We start from the raw sequence: 20,268 nt of genomic DNA on the forward strand, positions 1-20,268 counted from the left end.
TATAAGTAAAATGATTTCTGATGTGCTGCGATTAGAGTACCAATGCCGTGCCTTATGCACCCTTAAGTGCGGATAGGTGAATGATGATGATGAATCATATTAAATTGCTTTATTTTCAGGAATTCTAAATTACAAATAAAATTCCAACAAACATGTGAACCTACCTACAAATTATAACCTAACAATAATATGTTTCATTGAATATTGGAAACGAATGCCATGCAGTAAGTAAACGGCCAAAAGTACCTTCATTACAAGTATGACAACAAATGCAACCTACAATTGAAGTGATGTATCCTTATACAACATTTTGTATTGTGAAAGTATTCAATCTAAATAATGAATTAGTATCGGAATACTTTGCGGTTGACTGAAATAGACAGGCGTTGAGCTTATTTATTTAAGATATATGTATAATGAGGGAAAAAAATCGGTCATTTGATTGCCATTTACTTGACAAACATGGTGTGACAGCACATAAAGAAAACATTTGACTTGCCTTTACCTAAGCTTTTAAAGAACGGCCATACAGTGCATTTTTTGGTGATTCGAAGATAATACGTTCGCACCATTTATCAAGCGTAAAAGTCAACAACGCCAAACAATGAATAAAGAGACCGTAGACAGCAGGTACCAGGTACCTTACCTAACGGGTATTGTGGACATTGCTGGTGGGAGAAACGTCAAATGTGGGTTAAAACAGAAATGATTTTTTTTACACTAATTTACCTGCTGGATTTTATCAGTTTCCCATGCTTCGGATATTAGATTTTAAATAATTAACTCCTTAACCCTCACACGCATAAAATAAATATTTTCCAACTAAAATCGTCATACAAAATAATATATTGACTGACTATTTTCTCCTAATTTGCATTGAATGTTGCCAGACGACAACAAAGTTCGTATATTGCCAGTTGCTTATATTTTATATTTATGATTTGTTTTTTCAAAGGCACCTATTTATAATAATAATACAATTCTAACCACGTGGAGATGTCCTGCATAGTTTTCGATTACCTAGAACTTATCTACTTCTGAAAAGTTTTCTCGTAGCCAGATCAGAAGTTTGATTAATTATGTATGATAATATTTTTGTTAGCTTTTCAAAGGTTTCGCTTATTTATTTATCATGTTATTGATTCGTAATGTTATAATACCAAGTTTCTTTGGCCCTCCTGATTTTACGTTTCCATTCACACCGTTTTAAATAGATGGTCGTTAGAACAGTGGACTGTATACTATGGTGGATCGACAAATTAATATAAACATGTTTCTTGGGTTGAAACTAATCTCCATGTAGATATTTTAAAAACCACAAAGAGGGTCAACTACTGTCGGGCTGGAAGATTGGGGTCAAGCTCGCGTAGTATTGAGATGAAAATGCAAAATACAAAGTTCCTTGTGAATTCCTCATATATGCATGGCGTGTCCGGAAAGTAATGTCACTATTTTTGTTTTGACCTGACTAAACGTCGGTGGTTGGGAATGGCAGTGGGAGAAGTCAACTAACGAACGCTGGGTCTTTTAGTCTTTTTTGGCTATCCAGAGTGTGAGAACAGGAGTTTCCGTGGAAGTTGTTTTGGGACATTGTACAAAAGTAAAAATGCAGCGCTTGGTAGAGCAAATGATGGTGATCAAGTATTGCGTCAAACTTGGCAAGACTGCTCTGCGGGAACTGTTCAAATGATCAAAATAGTATTCAAAGAAGACGATCTGTCGGATGGGAAAAAGGTAGGCGTCCGTCTCCTCGCCCCAAGAAGGCTGCAGGATGAGGAGATCTAAAATTAAAACAATTTTCATTGTGTTTATTATAAAATTATTCCCTAGCCCCTTTAAAGTCTGGACCTGGCTCCCCCGATTTATTTATGTTTCCACGCCTGAAAAAACCCGTTAAAAGAAAGCATTCCGAGACTATCAAGAGGATCCAAGCAACTTGTACCGTGCCCTTAAGGAGCATTCCGAAGAAGGCCTACCGTGGCGCATTCGATGCCCGGGAAAATCACTGGAGCCAATGTTTCAACCCAGAAGGAGCCCATTTTGAAGAATTTTTAGGTTTTGTAATGAAAAGTTCAATAAATTATATTTGTAATCGATGACTCACTGACATTACATGTATATACTTTCTAGATGCACCATGTGTAAACTAAATGACCGCACGAAGTACTGAGATATTAAAAATATGTTATGATGTTTCTTTTGTTTTCAATATCAAATTCACTGAAACTCAATTATCCTAAAATAAAAAAATATTTAGCGTAGATTCCAACAAATAACCCCAGGACCGGAAATAAGATTATCCAAAATTTCTCACCTAACAAAACTATTAAGAAGAAACAACTTAAGCCAATTATTACTCCCGAATTTCAATTAGTATCACTAGGGTGAGCAACTTTTAATTAGAAAATACCCATAGGTAATCAGTAATAAAAAATAGAAATAAAACAGTACCTCTTAAATACTATTCATTTATCATTTTTATTCGCTTCACATGATGTCTTGCATTCGTTCAGATTATACCAGTCTAAATAGGTGCAAATGAAAAAATAACTTTGTAGAGTATCTAAACTGGTGGGTATTAACTTGTATTATTAGCTTTTGTTTTCAAACGTTTTCTTTCTCAATTAGCTGACATTCGTACATGGCAGAATCCCGGAGATGGATTATAAAAACAAATAAGATTCGTAGCAGCTGTAGCCAATGCGCATTCTACATTTTATAGTTGTATCGAACTTGTTCAGAATCTTTTTAGAAAACGAATATGCATGCCATGAGCGAAGTTGCTTCTCCTTCATCATAACGAGGAGATCAGCCAGTGCCAGTAAATAACTATAGGCAGCAATTAATAGGAAGGATCCCTGGAACGAACCTGCTTTTCTAACACGTCCACTTTTTCGTAAGCAGTAAAATCATGTTTAGTGATTTTTTGGTATATTTGAAAAATATAGGTACTTATTAGAAACATTTTTCTACTTGGGTAGGTACCAACCAAATGAAAAATAATATAATCTCAGTGAAGCCGTTACTGGCAGCCCCTATTGAAATTTAATCTGTCAAAAGTCAAAATTTTTTTGATTTGTTGTTTGTTATTCCTTCCTAGCGATTATTTTCGTATGGACTATTAATCTATTGATTTAAATATTTTTTTATGCATGCCAATAAAACGTAAAATGGAATAAAATACTTTATCTCCATTTTTATTTTAGTTTCAAGTATACATATTCAAATCCAATTCAAATATATTATAATATATGAAATGACCGCCAATCAATTATTAATGTCGGAAACTGATGTTAAAAGTGAAAATTTAATATTATTTTGTCAATGCTGTCTTACAGTAAATAATTTAAAGAGTATGACCCAATCCTTTGTGTTTGATACACATGTTGAAGTGTATTCTAAAATGCTTGCAAGGTGTTTTTCAATACAGGTTTGTAGATTGCAATATCTTTTCTTCTCTGCATTTGAATTATTTGTAGAAATAATCGGTAGCGATTAAGCAAAAAAACACGCGGTTTGAAAATTCACTAATTTTTCTTTATATATTTTTTTTATTAATAAATTTCATAAAAGGTACATGTTTTTAAAAAATTCTATACATATCTACTTTTACACATCTATAATAGTAAATGTTATCACTGTAACTCTCCAAAAAAGAGACTAACTCTTGTGCTTGGAGAGTGACTTACACATAGAATGTTAAGGGTTTCTTTAGAATTACTTTAATAATTAATCTTTGTACTATTTTAAGAGGGTTTAATATATTGGCGTATGAACCACCCCACCCTACAATACCATATTGTAACAAAGATTGTACAATTGAGTAATAAGCTATTTTTAAATGATTGATTTTTAAAATATTCCTTAATCTAATAAATATGTATGTACATTTTCTGATTCGTTTAACTAGTTCACTAATATGGTCTTTCCATTTTAAGTTTTGGTCTATGTATACACCGACATATTTAATTTTATCTGTTGTATCAAGATTCAATAAAAAAATTTCAGGTTGTCCAAGGGGATGAAGGATCATATTTCATATGCAATATTTGTGTAACCAAGCTCCGCCAATGTTTTTTGTTTAGAACACTAGTGGAAAAACCCAAGAAAAGTTAAACCACCAAATTGAACAGTGTACCACAGAATTTTCAGGTATTACATTTTCAGAATATATTATTGTGTTTTGTACTCATTTCACATAATGCATAATAATTGTTACTTTATTTTTCTATCTTCCTTTACAGATCATTTCGGTTATGACGATGATATTTATGACGAAATAGAAAAGAAAACTATCGATGAAAGTCAAAAATCAAGTCACGTTATTGGTAAAGAAATTGTGTCAAAAAAATGTAACGATGAAGCTCAAGTTGAATTACGCCTTCAATTAGATACTTATGATTCTGATGACAGCATTCCAATTAAAAACATTTTTGACAATTTGACTGAGATTCCAAAAACGAGAAAAAAGAAATCTAAACTTAATAAAGTTGTAAAAATTAAATGTAAAAAAACCCCTTCTGTGAAACCTTGGAAAACATCATCTCTTAAATTCAACAAAAAAACTTCAATGTGTTCTATTTGTAATGAAACTTTTACTGGTCAAAAACGGCTTACTGCACATATGGGAATACATTTTCCAAACTTTGTGTGTGATCTTTGTGGGAAATCTTTTGTCGCAAGGAAAAATTTAACTGCACATCTTAAAAAGACTCACGACACAGAATTGGTTCATTGCAAAATATGTAACAAAATGTTGAAAAAAAACAGTATTAGTAGACACGAACTGAGCCATGATTCAATAAAAGACAAGAATGTTTACACCTGTCCATCTTGTCCAGAACGTTTTGATTCTTTTTTCAAACGAATCAAACACATGTCTGAAATTCACAACGAAAAGAACTATAAGTATGTCTGTAAATTCTGTTCAAAGGAATATCGAATGTCCAGCGGTCTATCGAGACATATAAGAAGTTTTCATCTTCAAGAAAAGAAATATCAATGTGAAATTTGTGACCTGGCCTTCTTTAGTAATGGTGATAAGAGAGATCATATGGTGACTCACAGCGGGGATAAGATCCACGAATGCCATATTTGTCTCAAAAGCTATGCCAGAAAAAAAACTCTGCGAGAACATCTACGTATCCATGATCCGTACAAGAGATACAGGTGCTCTATTTGTGGAAGACAGTTTACCCAGAAATGCTCTTTGGTAGGTCATATGAAAGTGCACCTTAAAGAATCCGATACAAAAGTGGTGTTTTTCAATTAATCGGTATTGTATAATTAGAAATATCTTACAAAATATGCCCCTCAAATCAATAATAGTATTTGTTTTCTTGTGTTCACAAATTTACACTGCTGAATTTAATGGCCATTGACCTCTCCCCGCAAAATAGTCAAATGAAAAATATAATATATATTTTACAAAAAAATAAGTTAATAATATACATATCCATTACTCTCCTTACATGTTTTAGTCGTGCAGAAAGAAGTTGAAAATATATTTATTTAAATCAGTATTTTGTTTTCCTCTAATACCTATTACCAATTTAATAATAAAATGGGTACATTGTAATTACCACAAAACATTCTTCGTTTAATGCTCTCACCATGTTTTATTATGAATGTGTTATAGAGTTCAAATTTATGAGTAAATGCAGCATGCATAAAATGTCTTATACTGACATTGGAGCAAAATTATAATAATTAGATTGATGTTCGTACCCAAGTATGAAAAAAAATATTCTGCACACTGATACGCATCTTATATTATTTATTGTTTCAGCATTTACTTTTTGGAAAAACATTTTGAAATGATTTCAAATGAAACACTTTGCAATTTTTACCAAATTTCAGGTATTCTGAATTAGATACCCATCATCAGGTGTAAATATAAACTTCAGAATCCCTGAAACAAGTTCAGTTATTATATATTTAACTCTTATGTGGTAAAGACACATCTTTATTGCCTCAAATATCAATGAATAATCATTTCCATATCCACACTCATTATATGGTGTAAACGACATTGCCTTTGTAAACCGACCGCAGCGTATCTTGACCATTTTTGTTCTAGGTATTTTCTTTAGACTGCAGTCTATAAAAAATAATTTATTCAGTTTTGGTACAAGAAAAAAACAAGTTTTGAATTGAAAAGAAATATAATTTTCCTCCTAAGTGCTGCTATCTTTTATTATTTCTTCTTCATATTCATTCACATTATTTACTCAATTTATGGAGACTTAGAATAATTCTAACTGATATTTTTTATATTTAAAAATCTATTTGATTTTCTGAAAAAAAAAATAATGGGAGGATGTAGCATCCTGGTAGTACCTACGTCCCTACGTGACAATACGTATGTACATTATTGTTTATGATTCTGGAATCCCGCGCCGCGCACGTGATTTACTATCTTTATTCTATGATAATTGTCTATGGCAATCTCAGGACCTACCTTACCTGTCAAAAAATTCTAGTTCCTTCTTTCGGCGGTGTTGTGTTTTTGAAATCAGTGAACATCGATTGAATCCATTTTATTTTCGTCGGTTTTTTACAAAAATAAATATTAAAAATGGTTGCGCCAAAGATAATGGGTGATATGAAGAAGCCGTCGGGTGTTTACAAGGATAAAAGTAAACCGACCGAGATTAGGTTAAGCAATATAAATGCAGCTAAAGGTAATATTAATAAAATAAAATTATGATTGGCGTGGTTTTGTAAGAAAATGTTAATTTTCTCTTGTTTATGTGGTTTTTATGTTATTGTCTGCATTTCTGCTCAATAGTTAGGATTTCTTTCATATGTCAATGTTCAGGTGTTCACACCCCCAATGTTTTTTATTTTTTTATTTTAACTAAAGAATGTGAATTGAATTTGGAGAGTTCTTATATGTAGCATTAGGTAATAAATGGTTTTTCCATTTGTTTTCATTGTGTATTATGCAAATTTAGGAAGTACATTATATAGAAATCTCTGATTGCCCCAGTCATCGAACAATTAATATCTAGGCGCGCCCTAAAGACTAAAATATTTTCAAAAGTTAAAAACACCTTAAAAAACTCTTCTTACAGCCCATGTGACAAGTCAGATATATTTGTTGTTATTTAATTGACTTTTATTAGTGTCATAATATATTATATCCCCTCATACCAGCACTTTTGCTGCTTGGGAATATTTTGTACAAACAAAATATGTAATTTAATATGTAAAGTAAAACGATGTATTTTTTCATAAATAAATAAATTAGTGACACGAAAACGTACCCATAGTTACTGGGTTTGTAACCCATTTTTAGTATAAAAAATGTTTGTATTTTAATATTAACAATCAACATTAGTTTTTGGAGGATCTCAATCAGATTCTTTCCTTTAATTCCTTATAATATCGACCCATTTATTTGTTTTCACTGGATTTTGTGGAAGGCCAAAATAATACTAACTTATATTTATTATATATTTTTTATTAATGCCTATCAGTGCACCCCTGTACTGAGAAGAGCTTCGCAATTGCGTCGCTAGGCGTAGTTTAACCCTTACGCTGCTACGCAGTTTTTCAAGAATCTAATCAGAAATCCTCTTATTTATACATTTCAAAATATTTTATCGAATACGTTGTTTTCCAAACACACTACTGTTTTATCAATCAATAGCAATTCCAAGAAAAATCTTCCATTTCATAAATATCTAGTTCAAACCCAATGGAGTGAGCAAGATAGAAAATTCGTGCCGCAAATAGACAATTTTCATACAGCGGTTGTAAACCCTTTCTAAATTGAAAATAAAAACAAACAAAACTGATCTCGTACTGCAATCTCAAGGCGCATTGTTATTATTGAAACGAAATAATTATGAAAGTTTTTTTGTTGATTGCGGGGCAAAGTGCTCTGTTATATATTATCAAACCTACCACTTCCATAAATGCATGCTAAACAAAAATTGAGTAAAATATATCTTGAAATTTGTAAACCGGTAAATGTACTAAGTGATATTATTTCTTGGTAGTTGTCATAATACAATTTTAATAATAAAAAAAAATGTTTTTGTACAACTGTCTCACAAATTGATATCTCTTCTAAGAAAAATATTCCGTTTCACTAATAGCTAGTTCACGCATAATAGATTGAGCGAGATAGACAACAGTTGCCGAAATTACAAACAGCTGAGGTAAATTACATATTTTTTACATTTATATATATTTTTAATCTTACTTTGTTACTTTAACTAACAATTTAACTCTGCAAAGCGCCCTTTTTATTATGAATAAATTTACAAAATATATCATTCAAAATGATAACGGATAGTAAAAGTGATAAAGAAATAATAGTATCTCGCCGAGAAACTCAGAGGCTTAGCAGCTGAACCTATTCCGAAAGTGAATTAGACAATAATGATATTTTTTTAAGTGATAGTGATAATAATTTATAATATGACTCTTACGAAGAGCACGAAATCAAAGAGCTTTTTCTGAAGTATTTTTGGATCAATATCGAGCTGATATACCTCATTTACGTTTTCTTTGTAGAATAGTTTGTAGAATAGAGTTTGTATAGTAATAATTACGTTTTGTTAGTAGATTAATAATTACTACCTAATGAACAGCTAAAACATTTTGATTTCCCATTACTGTGGGTACCCATTATAATAAATTAACAAATGATTTTTTTAATATTCAAACGTCCTAATTGACAATCATTAGGTTCCATGGTGAATTATTTTTATATTTTATGGCTCTTTACTTATTTGTTTATATTCTTAATTATGGGGTTTCCCGGTGATATAGGGACCTCACTAGATAAGAATTTTTGTATTAAAGGTAAAGTATTCAATTAGTTATTCATTACGGAAGTACATCAATATTTTCGTAATCACTGAATCGGGTTTAATAGCGGGGAAAACACCGAATATAATTATTTTCCTCAGATGTCATATAAGTGATAAAAAATCTTACTATTAACATTGATTTATTTTTTATTTCACTGTTTCTGGAATGTAAAAAAATTCACTGTTTCAGGTCCCGACTAGCTAGAAGTTTCCTGTGTTTAGTCGTTTCTCTTTTCTTTAAAGCACTGTGAATTTAAACATCATAAGTAAATTTATAATGAGGATGTTTAGTGGTTTAAAAAAAATAAATTGTTAATAGACGAAGCTTTTTTTTTCAATTTTTATGTATCGTATTATCAGCGCTACGATCTTTTAAAGTTTTGTATTTCTGACATAAATCCGCGTGTGACGTCGCAAGGTCTCTTCCGCTTCTTCTCGGTTAGTTCTGTTGATTGGTTTATTGACGATTAGCAAACCGGAAATCTTAAACAACCCTCTTATCATTGGTTGATTCATATGAACAAGTGACGTCGTTCAAAGTTGTTCGTTTTCATTAAAATATTTTAAATTATTTTTTATTCATTTTCAAGAAACTTTGCTGTACAATTTAATGCTTAAATTTTTACTGCGCGTTGTATTAAATTTTCCGTAGGCCTGAAATAGGTACGAAACTAAATAATAACCCGTCGAATAAGTAATTTTTATGTTTTGAAAATGTTTTATACCACTGACAGTTAAGTGCAACAAGCAGTTCCCGAATTCATTTACCCTTTTGGGGATTATGATGTCAGCATCAGTCTAGTTAGAACTTTATGATAGGGATTAACAACAACGATATATCATTGTTTAGCAGTATAAGGGTTAAAAATAAGATTTCGGGTTTTAGTGGCTACCACTACACGCAAATCAGTGAAAGTTTATGTTGTAATGAGGAAGTTTAGTGATTAAAAAAAAAAATAATAATAAAATAAAAATGTTATGCTGGAAACACACTAACTTTGTGGATGCATTTTAATAAAATAAATATAAAACAACTTTTTTCAAACCTTTTTTTTATCTACTGACCGGTTTCAAAGCTACACAAGCTTCTTTATCACCATATAATATCAACGAATCGGGTTCCATAGTCTTCGTGACGATGTTCCATAAAAATTTAAATGGTTGAACAAAGTTGAAAATAAACATGAATCGTGACATATTAGGGGCGTGGACAATGCAATTACCGTTTTTGCGGGAATTAAAAATGGCAAATTTAAAAATATTTTTTATGCTACTACTGATAAGTAGCAAAAAAATTTTTTTTACTGGGCAGTATTTTATAGACCTTCATTACTTTGAATATTTTTTTTTTATATTTCCCTATAACCTGCCTCAACTTGGGAGCTTCTGTATTGAGAATTTCACTATTTAATTTTTTCAGTATTTAAAAAAAAATATCTGTAGTTTTGTTACACCTGTCTGAAACAAACCTCCCAATATTATAATATTGTGAATTAATCACAAAGTTAATGCAGATTACGTCAATAACACTATTTTTATTTCAGCTGTCTCTGATGCTATTCGAACGAGCTTAGGACCCCGTGGCATGGACAAAATGGTAAGAAACTTAGAATTTTATTGTGTGAAAAAACAAATGGTAATTTTTTTTTTTTAATGAACTATTCCGAAGCACACCATACACATGTAAAAATACGAGAATCCCATTGAATAATAAAATAAAACAACTTTGTTTTTAACCACTAATTTTTTTATTTTTTTTCCACTTACCAGTTTCAAAGCAAACAAGCTTCTTCATCAAGGTTTACGTAACTAATTAATTATTTTCTATTTTATTTTTATCATGTCAACTAAATATTACAGGTGGACCCAATAAATCTTCCCCTTTTTTCTTACAAGAGTAGTAATTTGATATCAATATTTTCGAATCTAGATAGGAGAGGACTTTAAGAAATATTGTAAAAAATTAGTTGTTAAAAACAAAGTTGTTTTTATTTTTAAAAAATTGTTTAGTTTGTACTTGTTAATACTACTAAATCAACAAGCTTTCATGTAATAAGTATGTTTCACTGCAATTTTAATAATATGCAAAATATAATATTGTTGACCTCCTTATTTCAATTATAAATGTACCCCTTTATTTTAGATCCAAGCTGGAAATGGAGAAGTGACTATAACTAATGATGGAGCCACTATCTTGAAACAAATGAATGTTCTTCATCCAGCAGCCAAAATGGTACAATCTTACTTGTTCGCTTTATGTAAACAATCCATACTATTATAAATGCAAAAATATGTTTGTCAGTTAGTGTTCCCTTCACGTCTCAATGAAGTGACTAATTGACATAATTTTTTGTATGGGTATTGCCGAAAGGTGAGAAATAAAATAGGATACTTATTTTTCATTCCGAATTTAAAAAAAGGCAATGGAGAAAATACATAAAATATCAACAAAGAGCAAAATTATATGAAAAAGAGTAAGCGGTAAGGCGGGATGTTCAAAATAATCTATTTGAAATGAATTATTTAAATTTCTATAATTGACTTGCCTAATCTATGGTTAGTTTGATTTGATTTTAGCATTTGTTTCGTAGTAGGATTTCGGATTTATGAACAAAACATCGATGCTACGTCCTGATAGACTAACGGATCTCCATATTTTTTCACAGTGATAGTTTAAGAGTACCAGCAATCGATATAAGCTACTTTCTATCTTGAAAAATAATAATTTTCTATCGAGAAAATTCTTATTGATAAACGACAAAACTAATTATTAACCTAAATAATTTCTCGCCAATACCACGCGAGCGAAGCCGCCGGTAAAAGCTAGGATTTCAATAATTATTAAATAATAGTATACAATTGGCTATCACAAATTATGCTGCTAATATTTATGTGGAAAATTCAATTGTATTTATTTATTACTTAACAAAAACTGACATAATTAATAGACAAGTTATTCCTACATCTAAGATATATCAAATATTGTTTATTATCACAGACGTATAATAAATAAAAGACACATTATTATTTTATTAATTGCATTTCATATTTAGTAAATATCGCGTTGCATCGACAATTTGAAATAAGGAGATAGAAAATCACAATACACACACAAACATTAGTAAGAAAAGAGTATTGCCTTAGTTCATATTTATATGTACTCGTTACCACAATAATTATGACACTACCTGTCAATTTCATTATTTGTGTTCTTTGAAATTGTGAAAAATATACTCAAAAATATAACTTATTATCTACTTATTTTATAAATTAGATTGCATTTACGAATGAGACTATATGTATTCTGTTGTTCACGATTGAAATGCAATTAAAGCATGAAAGTCCATAAGGAGAATGGGGGCACGGAAGGCAATTACCTTTGAATTGAAATGCCATTTTTTTCACACTTGTGTCTATTTACTTATACATCATTGTTTACAAGATATTAAGTAAACAAACTTAAATATACATACTTACTTTACAAACGTTGGATACAGTACTTTTTCTTATGTAAAAATTGTAAATGGATTGAACCCCACTTTACCCCAACTTGATTCCCATTTTTTACACCTCATTGAAAATTTAAAAATTTTGGTAAATTATAGGAACCCAAATATTTATTAAGTTTTTTTTCTTAAATCTATCTTCAGTGGTCGGCCAGTCTATCTAAATGTGTAATGTTTTTCTAGCTCGTAGAATTATCCCGCGCGCAAGATATTGAAGCTGGAGATGGAACCACATCGGTAGTTGTTATTGCGGGAGCTCTCCTTAATGAAGTTGAGAAATTGCTAGCAAAGGGGATTCATCCGTCAGTCATATCCGATGGCTTTCAAAGGGCTGTTCAACAGGCCGTAAAGGTAATACATCAATATACGCATCCTTCTCCGTTATAATGTGGAAGGATAGATTTCTTATTGAATTTATCTCAACAGATTCTCGAAGAGATCTCCAAACCGGTAGAACTGAACGATGAAGATTCTCTTGTACAAGCTGCCGCCACTTCACTCTGCTCCAAGGTCGTATCGCAACATGTTAGTCTACTGGCTCCTATTGCAGTCAAAGCTGTACTAGCCGGTAATTAAAGTTACAATAATATAAATACGAGTGTGTATTTAGTCAGTGTTTTAATAGTGGTTTATTTTTTTCAGTGGTGGATCAGACGGCCGGTCTGTCTAGCGGCCTATCGTGCGACCTTCGCGATGTACGAGTGATAGAGCGACTCGGTGGTACTCTGGAAGATTCAGAGTTGGTTCGAGGTTTAGTCCTGTCTCAGAGGACGGCTAATGTGTCCGGTCCACGTAAAGTAGATCGTCCACTCATTGGACTCATTCAGTTCTGTATTTCGCCTCCAAAAACTGACGTAAGTTATGCCACAGTTTTCTCACTCGATTTGCACCTGTATAAATTATGAGTCTGTCGGTAATAATTACAAATGTCCCTTAGATGGATCACAATGTAGTTGTTTCGGATTACGCCGCAATGGACCGCGTGTTGAAGGAAGAACGAGAATACATACTGAACATTGTAAAAAAAATCAAAGCTAGCAAATGTACCGTCTTGCTGGTGCAGAAGTCTATTCTCAGGTAAAGATCGAACAAATCGTCTTAATGTTGTTATGAATACCTCGAAAGGCGATTTAATTAGCGAATTTTATTTTACAGAGATGCTCTCTCTGATTTGGCAGTACACTTCTTGGACAAGATAAAGGTGATGGTTGTAAAAGATGTGGAGCGTGAAGATATTGAGTTTATCTGCAAAACACTCGGTTGCCGGCCGATCGCTTCCCTGGACCACTTTATACCCGAGAACTTGGTTAAAGCAGAACTGGCGGAGGAAATTAGCGAACCGTGTGGAAAGTTTGTCAAGGTAGGTATTATATATATATCAGTTAGATTGTACAAAACAGCAACTTCCAAACATTGTTCTATTATGGATAGCTTATCTAGCGCCATTTTCGTGATATAATAACTCGAGGGCGCTTGACAAAGTGATTCTTGTTAGAAATAAATAAGTTTAATTTAAACTTTTTAAATTTGTGATTTAAGTAAAACAATCGACTTTGTTATCACATGCTACGGATTTATTTAAATGATTTAGAGAACAAGTGGGTTTAAGGTTTTTACGAAACATCACTCTCACAGTTTCGCACTTCTGCTGGGAGACCATTCCATGCCATAGGGCCTGCGCCGCAAATCTACATTCTCCGAATTTAGTGCGTTCTATGTCCCAGGGTATTTTAAAACTGATTTGCATTAATTCAATTTTTATGTTGCATTCTGAAGATATTTTAACTGAATAAACTTGTTTTCGGAGTAAAAGTAAAGGTCTTTTGTATCTTACCAGTTTTAAAATTATTTTTGTTGTTTGCGAATGCAAGTTTTGCAGACGAAGAAAACAGTTCTGTGTGTGAAATAGAACCAGAATCCTAGACGAGTGTTTTTGACTCGATAGCTGCTCTCGGGTAAAAATCTTGAAAAAGGAAATCGAGTGGAGAAACGCTCCTCTTGTACTGTAGTGGTTGGCATGTTCGCCTACCTCGCTTGAGGTATTTATTTTTAAAAGCGATTTTCCACTGTAGTACTTCATTGTCCCTGGACAATTACCTAAAGCGTAAGACCTAACATTCCTGTAACGAATGATCGAGATAAACTGCCTTTGATTTAATAATACAGTGCACTATGCACCACCAGGTGTGGATAAGGGTTTGATGATAATGTTTGCAAATAGTTTTGATATTTAAAACAACATTGATCGCAGATAACAGGCATTGCCAATCCCGGGCGTACCATCTCGGTGATTGTGCGCGGCTCCAACCGCCTCATGCTCGCCGAGGCGGCGCGCAGTCTGCACGACGCGCTGTGCTGCGTGCGCTGCCTCGTACGCCGACCCGCACTGCTGCCGGGCGGAGGTGCGGGCGAGGCGCACGTCGCGCTGCGGCTTGCGGCGCTGGCGCAGCGCGCGCTGGGTGCTGACCACTACTGCCTGCGCGCCTATGCGGACGCTCTGACTGTCGTGCCGTGCACGCTGGCGGAGAACGCTGGCCTGAGCCCCATCGCTATGGTGACGGAGCTGCACGCGGCGCATGCGGTGGGCCGCAGCAGCGCTGGCATCTCAGTGCGGCGCGGCTGCATCGTGGATATGGTGGAGGAGAAGGTGCTGCAGCCGCTGCTGGTCAGCACCAGCGCCCTCACTCTCGCCACAGAGACTGTCCGATCCATACTCAAGATAGACGATATTGTGAGTACATTCTGCTATATTGAAAGTTATGTCCAACTTTTTTTTTGTGTTAATAAACTGAGCCAAAAAATAATTAAAATATTTTTATCATCGTTATGGCTTTTAAGTTTTGTTATTTTGAAACTTCCAAATTACACCTTCAGTAACATCACGGCTCTGGTCGGTGAGTGATCAAAACACACACCTGAACAGCAAAGAAAACATGGGTTCAACTGACATTGATTGCAGAATATTTGTATTTGTTATATGTTTGATCTTCGCAAATTTGACCACATAACCGAGTATCGTACGCAACTACACTGGCTCAGTATCAGGCATAGAAGGAACATTCACATTCGATCACTTCTTCACAATATTTTAAATAATCCCACTTCGCCTGTTTATCTGAGAGAGCTCATCTAACCTCTTTCAAAACGCGGACTATCTCTTCGTTCTAGTTACGAGAGAACCCTTTTAATACCCTGTCATCGCTCTAATTTTCTTGCCCCCTCTTTCATAGTAGCCGCTCGATTGTGGAATAATCTACCCACTAATGTTAGAGATGCCTCTTCTTTTACATTTAAGTCAAGATTAAAATGTCACTATCTAAATTGTTCCTTTATCCTTCTTCTTTCCTTCCCATCCTCTCTCCTCTTTTCATAGTAGTGTTAATTTTTTTTTTGTTAATCTTTGCTTTTAATTTTTGTATAAAATTGTAAGATTCAATATGTCAATGTATTTATAATTTTCTCAGACTGAACGGTTTGGGTAGGTAGGAAGAAATTGCCTTAAGGCAATATGCCCGCCATTATATGTATATAAAGTGTCAAATAATAATTATTGTACAAACCGCTCACTTGCAGACATTCTACAACATCACTTTACATGATCGAATTAGTTTGTAGGAACGACATTTTCTTTTTGTTTGTGGTATTTAAAAGTTGAACCCCGTACAGTTATAATTTGTACCCAAGACACGCTAAAGTTGAAAATCAATGGCTACGTCGAAAACCAGAAATCCGTTGTAATCATGATCACCCACGGTTGCTACAACACAACAATGCTATAATTTATTGGCAGTCACATAAACCTGTGACGTTGCAAAGCACTTCATTTATATTAATTTTCATGCATTTTTGGGAAAGTTTGCCATATAATTAAATGCTTTTATTTTTACCATGTGTAAGAAAACATTTTTATATTCAATTTCCCAAAGCACTGAACTTCGTCATTAATGCTTTTTTTAAAACAGTATTTTGAGTTTGTCCAAATTAGTAGACATTTTTTTATTTATTCATACAAATACATATATTACAAAAAATAATAACATATCCTTAACTCTATGAGGCCAAGAGCCCTGTGTTGACTGGATTCAACCCCCTAGGGAGTTATTAATGTATCACAACAAAGATGGAGAACATCTTAGACAAGGGAATATGGTAGTCTAGACAGTTTCAGGGCTTATGAACTGTCATTGGTTGGTTTAAGTGGTCAAAACAAAATATTGTTGATAAAACCAATTGGTCCAAGGAGAAAAATATTTTCAGGTGTTGCCTAGTATGTAGGTGAAATAATTCAGTCAGATAAATTTCACCCTTATCAATAAAGGTTTCAGCTCTTTAACTTCACAGAAGTCAACAGGTAAAAGAATTGAAGGAATATGGATGTGTCCAAATACAGGCAGAATGGTGAATGTTGCACAGTGACCACTTAAACTAGCCAATGATAGGTCATAAGCCTCGAAAATGCGTAGACTTCCATATTCCCTTCTCCTAGATGGTTTATTTTTTACTTGGATCATTTAGATTATTCCTTGGGTGTATTTGTTTGAAACAATTCACAATCGCCATATTTTTACACTTATTTAACCATGTTTGTAATACCATGTTAACATAAGATTTAAATTTTATATAAATATTCTAATTTTGAAATTGAAAATGTGTTTACAATAATATCAGTAAATTTGTTAGCATCTCTACGGCTAACAAATTTAATCTCTAGGATTAATAAATATAAATGTTTTACATCTTTATTTATAATTTCTATTCCAGGTCAACACCTTTACATAAGTTATTGGAACTCAATCTCGGCTTCAACATCTTGTGAATATTGGAGTCCCTCACATTACTGCTTAGCTATGAAAGTATTATATTATTGCATTTAACGCATTATTATTAGAATTGTGTCAAAATCAGCATTCTTCTCATTGAAATTATCGTAATAAATGTCACAAAATAAAACTAATTTTATTTATGGATTTTTTATTTGAAGTATATGATTTAACAGCATGTTTTTAAATGCAGTAATTTGGTTTGCGAAATGTGACTGTACGATCTTTCCTAATTGACAAATACATATTTTCTTTATTTGTCAATTTTGTGATAACATCATTTTAAAGCTTTATTAATCACCAAGCACTACTTATATTTTAATAAAAATAACCCAACTAATTTTGAGTTTTTTTTTACCCTACTTCCTATTATGCAGTTATTATTATTATTATGGATAACTTACATGGTGCCATTTTTGTAATATAATACCTCAAGGGCGCTTTACAAAGTGACTGTATAAAGATATAAATTTAATTTTAGCTTTTTTAATTTAAGAAAAACAATGTACTTTGTCATCACATACTAAGGATTTATTCAAATGATTTAGAGAACAAGTGGGTTTTAAGTTTCTTCCGAAACATTACTTCACTCTCACAGTTTCGCACCTCTACTTGGAGAGCATTCCATGCCGTAGGGCCTGCGACCGCAAATGCGCGTTCGCCGAATGTAATGGAATTGCTCTACTGGTGTTCTAAATGAGAGTTAAAGATTATACTATACAATGATGGACACGCAAATGGGACGCTTACGCAATCATCCATTTTACTATATATCAGGTTGGGAAAAAAGTTATTTCGTATTTCGTATCATCTGATTTAAGTCAAATATGCGCCGTTCTGTTCGATAACTTGTTGCTAACAAGAATCCAACTTCATAATGCCCCTTTCGTAGAAGCCCTTGTCCTTTTGGCAAAAAAAAAATCGGACGACCAATTTTCACAAATTTGTACCCCCAAGCGCGTTGGCCATAGACAGGAACAGGTGGTAGTTACATGGTGCCAGGTCCGGACTATAGGGTAGGGGACGAGCTCCCGGAGCTTCTGGCGTGTCACCAAAGATGTGTGCGGCCTGGCGTTGTCCTGATGAAACACGACTCCTCTCCTATTCACCAATGCTGGCCGCTTCTGTTCGATTGCCAGTTTCAAACGGTCGAGTTGTTTACAGTAGAGGGCGGAATTGAGCATTTGGCCATAGGGGAGCAGCTCACAGTAGAGTATTCCCTGCCAATCCCACCAAACACACAGCAACACCTTCCTGGCTTGGCCACGGTCTGGGTAGCTTCATTGGCTTTCAACCTCAATCAATGTCGCTTGACACTGTCGTGAGTGACCCACTTTTCATCACCAGTCACCATCCATGAAATTCAGTCCATGAGGTTTTTTTGTGTCAGCTCGTGTGGCACCCAAACATCAAGGTTTTTTTTTATCCAGCCTTCTCAAATGGTTCAAAACGGTTTTATGATTGATATGATGGTCTATCTCGATATTTTCCATGATTTTATCGACATTTTTGACGACAGGCCTTCCAGAGCGTGGTGCATCATTCAGCTCCACAACACCAGAACGAAATCGCTCGAACCACTGTTGTGCAGCACGAACCGAAATTTTTTTTGGTTGCTTTCGACGCGTTTTTCCCTTTCAGGTAGTAAAATATGACAAATTTCTTCTTTTGAGATCTCCATACTCGACGCAGGATAGTTCACGACTGAACCGACCAAGCGCAATACTGTCAATGAAGCGTTTGTAGTATACACTCACACCTTTACAATGCCGTATCGTATGATCCATGAGCGAGATATACTTAGTTTAAAAAAAGGGTGCGAAATACTACTTTTTCAACTTTTTACCCCAACCTGAAATTATAAATTTTTACCAATACAACTCATAAAACAACGTGGAGTTTACAATATATATAATTGAATAATAATTTTAAAATACATTTAAGAGGAGCTTTTAAGTAGGGACACTCTATTATTTTCTCCTAAAACACCTTAAAATATAGCCTATTCCCCTTTTACCTTTAAAAGTGGCTCACATCTTCTGGGTCATCGATTCTATTAGCTTCTGGTAACTTTCTACTGGATACTTTTTATTCTCAAATAATGTGTTTAAATACATCATTCTATAGATTCTCTAGGGTTGAGAATCTGGAATGTGTGATGGCCAATGAGGAAGTTCAGTGGTTTTTAAAATTTGTAGACCATTAAACTAAGCCAATTTTTTTTTTTTTTTTAATTGTTATGCATAGTATTATCAGTACTATGATATTTTAGTTTTGTATTTCTGAAATTACTTCGCGTGTGACAACTAACATAATTTAATGCTCCTAACAAAATGCCACTGCACATCCAGAAGGTAACTGGTGCTCTGTTTCAGGTAGAGGAATCATTGTCCTATATTTTTAGAAAATTATCGTAGTCAAGCGGCGAAGGTAAATTCTGAGAGATGTGAAGTGATCAACAGTTTTTTTTAAGAACTTTGTGATAGTTCATTCTTCAACAGAAACACCAGCTTCCAACAAGATGGCGCTACTGCATATACTGCGTATTTGTCTATGAATGCTGTAAGAGATATCTTTCTAAGAAAAATGATCTCTTGGCCAGCACGATTGCCTGATCTAAGTACATGCGACTTTTTTTGTGAAGGTACCCAAGAACATTTACCAAAACAAACCTGCCACCATCTAGAAAATGAAAGAAAATCTACAAACTGAGGTCACGAGGATTTTGAGCAATCTCTGCCAACGCATTTTTAAAAATAATAAAAAAAGTACTTGCATCTTGAGGCTGTAGTCGGGTAAAACGAATGCAAAATTAGGAAATCATACAATTTTGCCATTTTAAAACATATGTTTTTTTTATATTGTGCAATAATAAAAAAACATAAATTAGATAAAAACAATATTTTTTAAAGGTATTTCTGTTAAAAAATATACTTAAAAGTTTTATGTAACTAAAATATAATTACTTTTAGACCGACAGATTACGCCATTTCAAATTTACACTGAACTTAGGTATCTGGGATCTCAATAAAGACTAAGTATTGAACAAAAATTTGTTGTAATCCATAATTTGAAGATAATAAGTCAAATTTTAATTTTTTTGATTTTGAAAAGAAA

At 33.3% G+C, this 20,268-nt stretch overlaps 3 protein-coding genes across 6 annotated transcripts in view; 2 read left to right on the forward strand and 1 right to left on the reverse strand.

The window, feature by feature from the left end:
- The window catches only part of Ufd4 (ubiquitin fusion-degradation 4-like), a 57,956-nt gene extending 57,045 nt beyond the window's left edge, over positions 1–911 (reverse strand). For all 4 annotated transcript variants that reach the window (XM_088233709.1, XM_088233708.1, XM_088233707.1 and 1 more), the window contains exon 1: positions 730–911. The gene's annotated coding sequence lies outside the window, so the exon portion shown is untranslated. The remainder of the gene's footprint in view (positions 1–729) is intronic.
- Positions 912–4,247: 3,336 nt separating this feature from the next.
- On the forward strand, positions 4,248–5,396 carry LOC148276816 (zinc finger and BTB domain-containing protein 35-like). The gene has a single exon (XM_088233716.1). It carries the CDS (start codon positions 4,571–4,573, stop codon positions 5,270–5,272), a length of 702 nt encoding a protein of 233 aa, XP_088089842.1. The 5' UTR covers positions 4,248–4,570; the 3' UTR covers positions 5,273–5,396.
- A 1,044-nt stretch (positions 5,397–6,440) lies between these two features.
- CCT4 (chaperonin containing TCP1 subunit 4) lies at positions 6,441–17,491 on the forward strand. The gene is made up of 10 exons (XM_088233720.1): positions 6,441–6,683; positions 10,370–10,422; positions 10,969–11,058; positions 12,515–12,682; positions 12,758–12,899; positions 12,974–13,185; positions 13,269–13,408; positions 13,487–13,691; positions 14,583–15,062; positions 17,093–17,491. Exons 1-10 carry the CDS (start codon positions 6,578–6,580, stop codon positions 17,108–17,110), a joined length of 1,614 nt encoding a protein of 537 aa, XP_088089846.1. The 5' UTR covers positions 6,441–6,577; the 3' UTR covers positions 17,111–17,491.
- The last annotated feature ends 2,777 nt before the right edge of the window (positions 17,492–20,268 follow it).

Source organism: Micrasema longulum, unplaced genomic scaffold, assembly GCF_059751315.1.
Source record: "Micrasema longulum isolate JH-2025_06_02 unplaced genomic scaffold, ASM5975131v1 h1tg001143l, whole genome shotgun sequence".
Classification (NCBI taxonomy): domain Eukaryota; kingdom Metazoa; phylum Arthropoda; class Insecta; order Trichoptera; family Brachycentridae; genus Micrasema; species Micrasema longulum.

What these genes read in the sequence shown, in the direction of transcription:
- LOC148276816 (XM_088233716.1), top strand. Translation starts at nt 4,571, where the DNA reads ATGTGTTCTATTTGTAATGAAACTTTTACTGGTCAAAAACGGCTTACT.
- CCT4 (XM_088233720.1), top strand. Translation starts at nt 6,578, where the DNA reads ATGGTTGCGCCAAAGATAATGGGTGATATGAAGAAGCCGTCGGGTGTT. An exon ending in GTGCAGAAGTCTATTCTCAG is followed by an intron (nt 13,409 to 13,486) that starts GTAAAGATCGAA and finishes TTTATTTTACAG; the next exon opens with AGATGCTCTCTCTGATTTGG. An exon ending in CGTGTGGAAAGTTTGTCAAG is followed by an intron (nt 13,692 to 14,582) that starts GTAGGTATTATA and finishes CATTGATCGCAG; the next exon opens with ATAACAGGCATTGCCAATCC.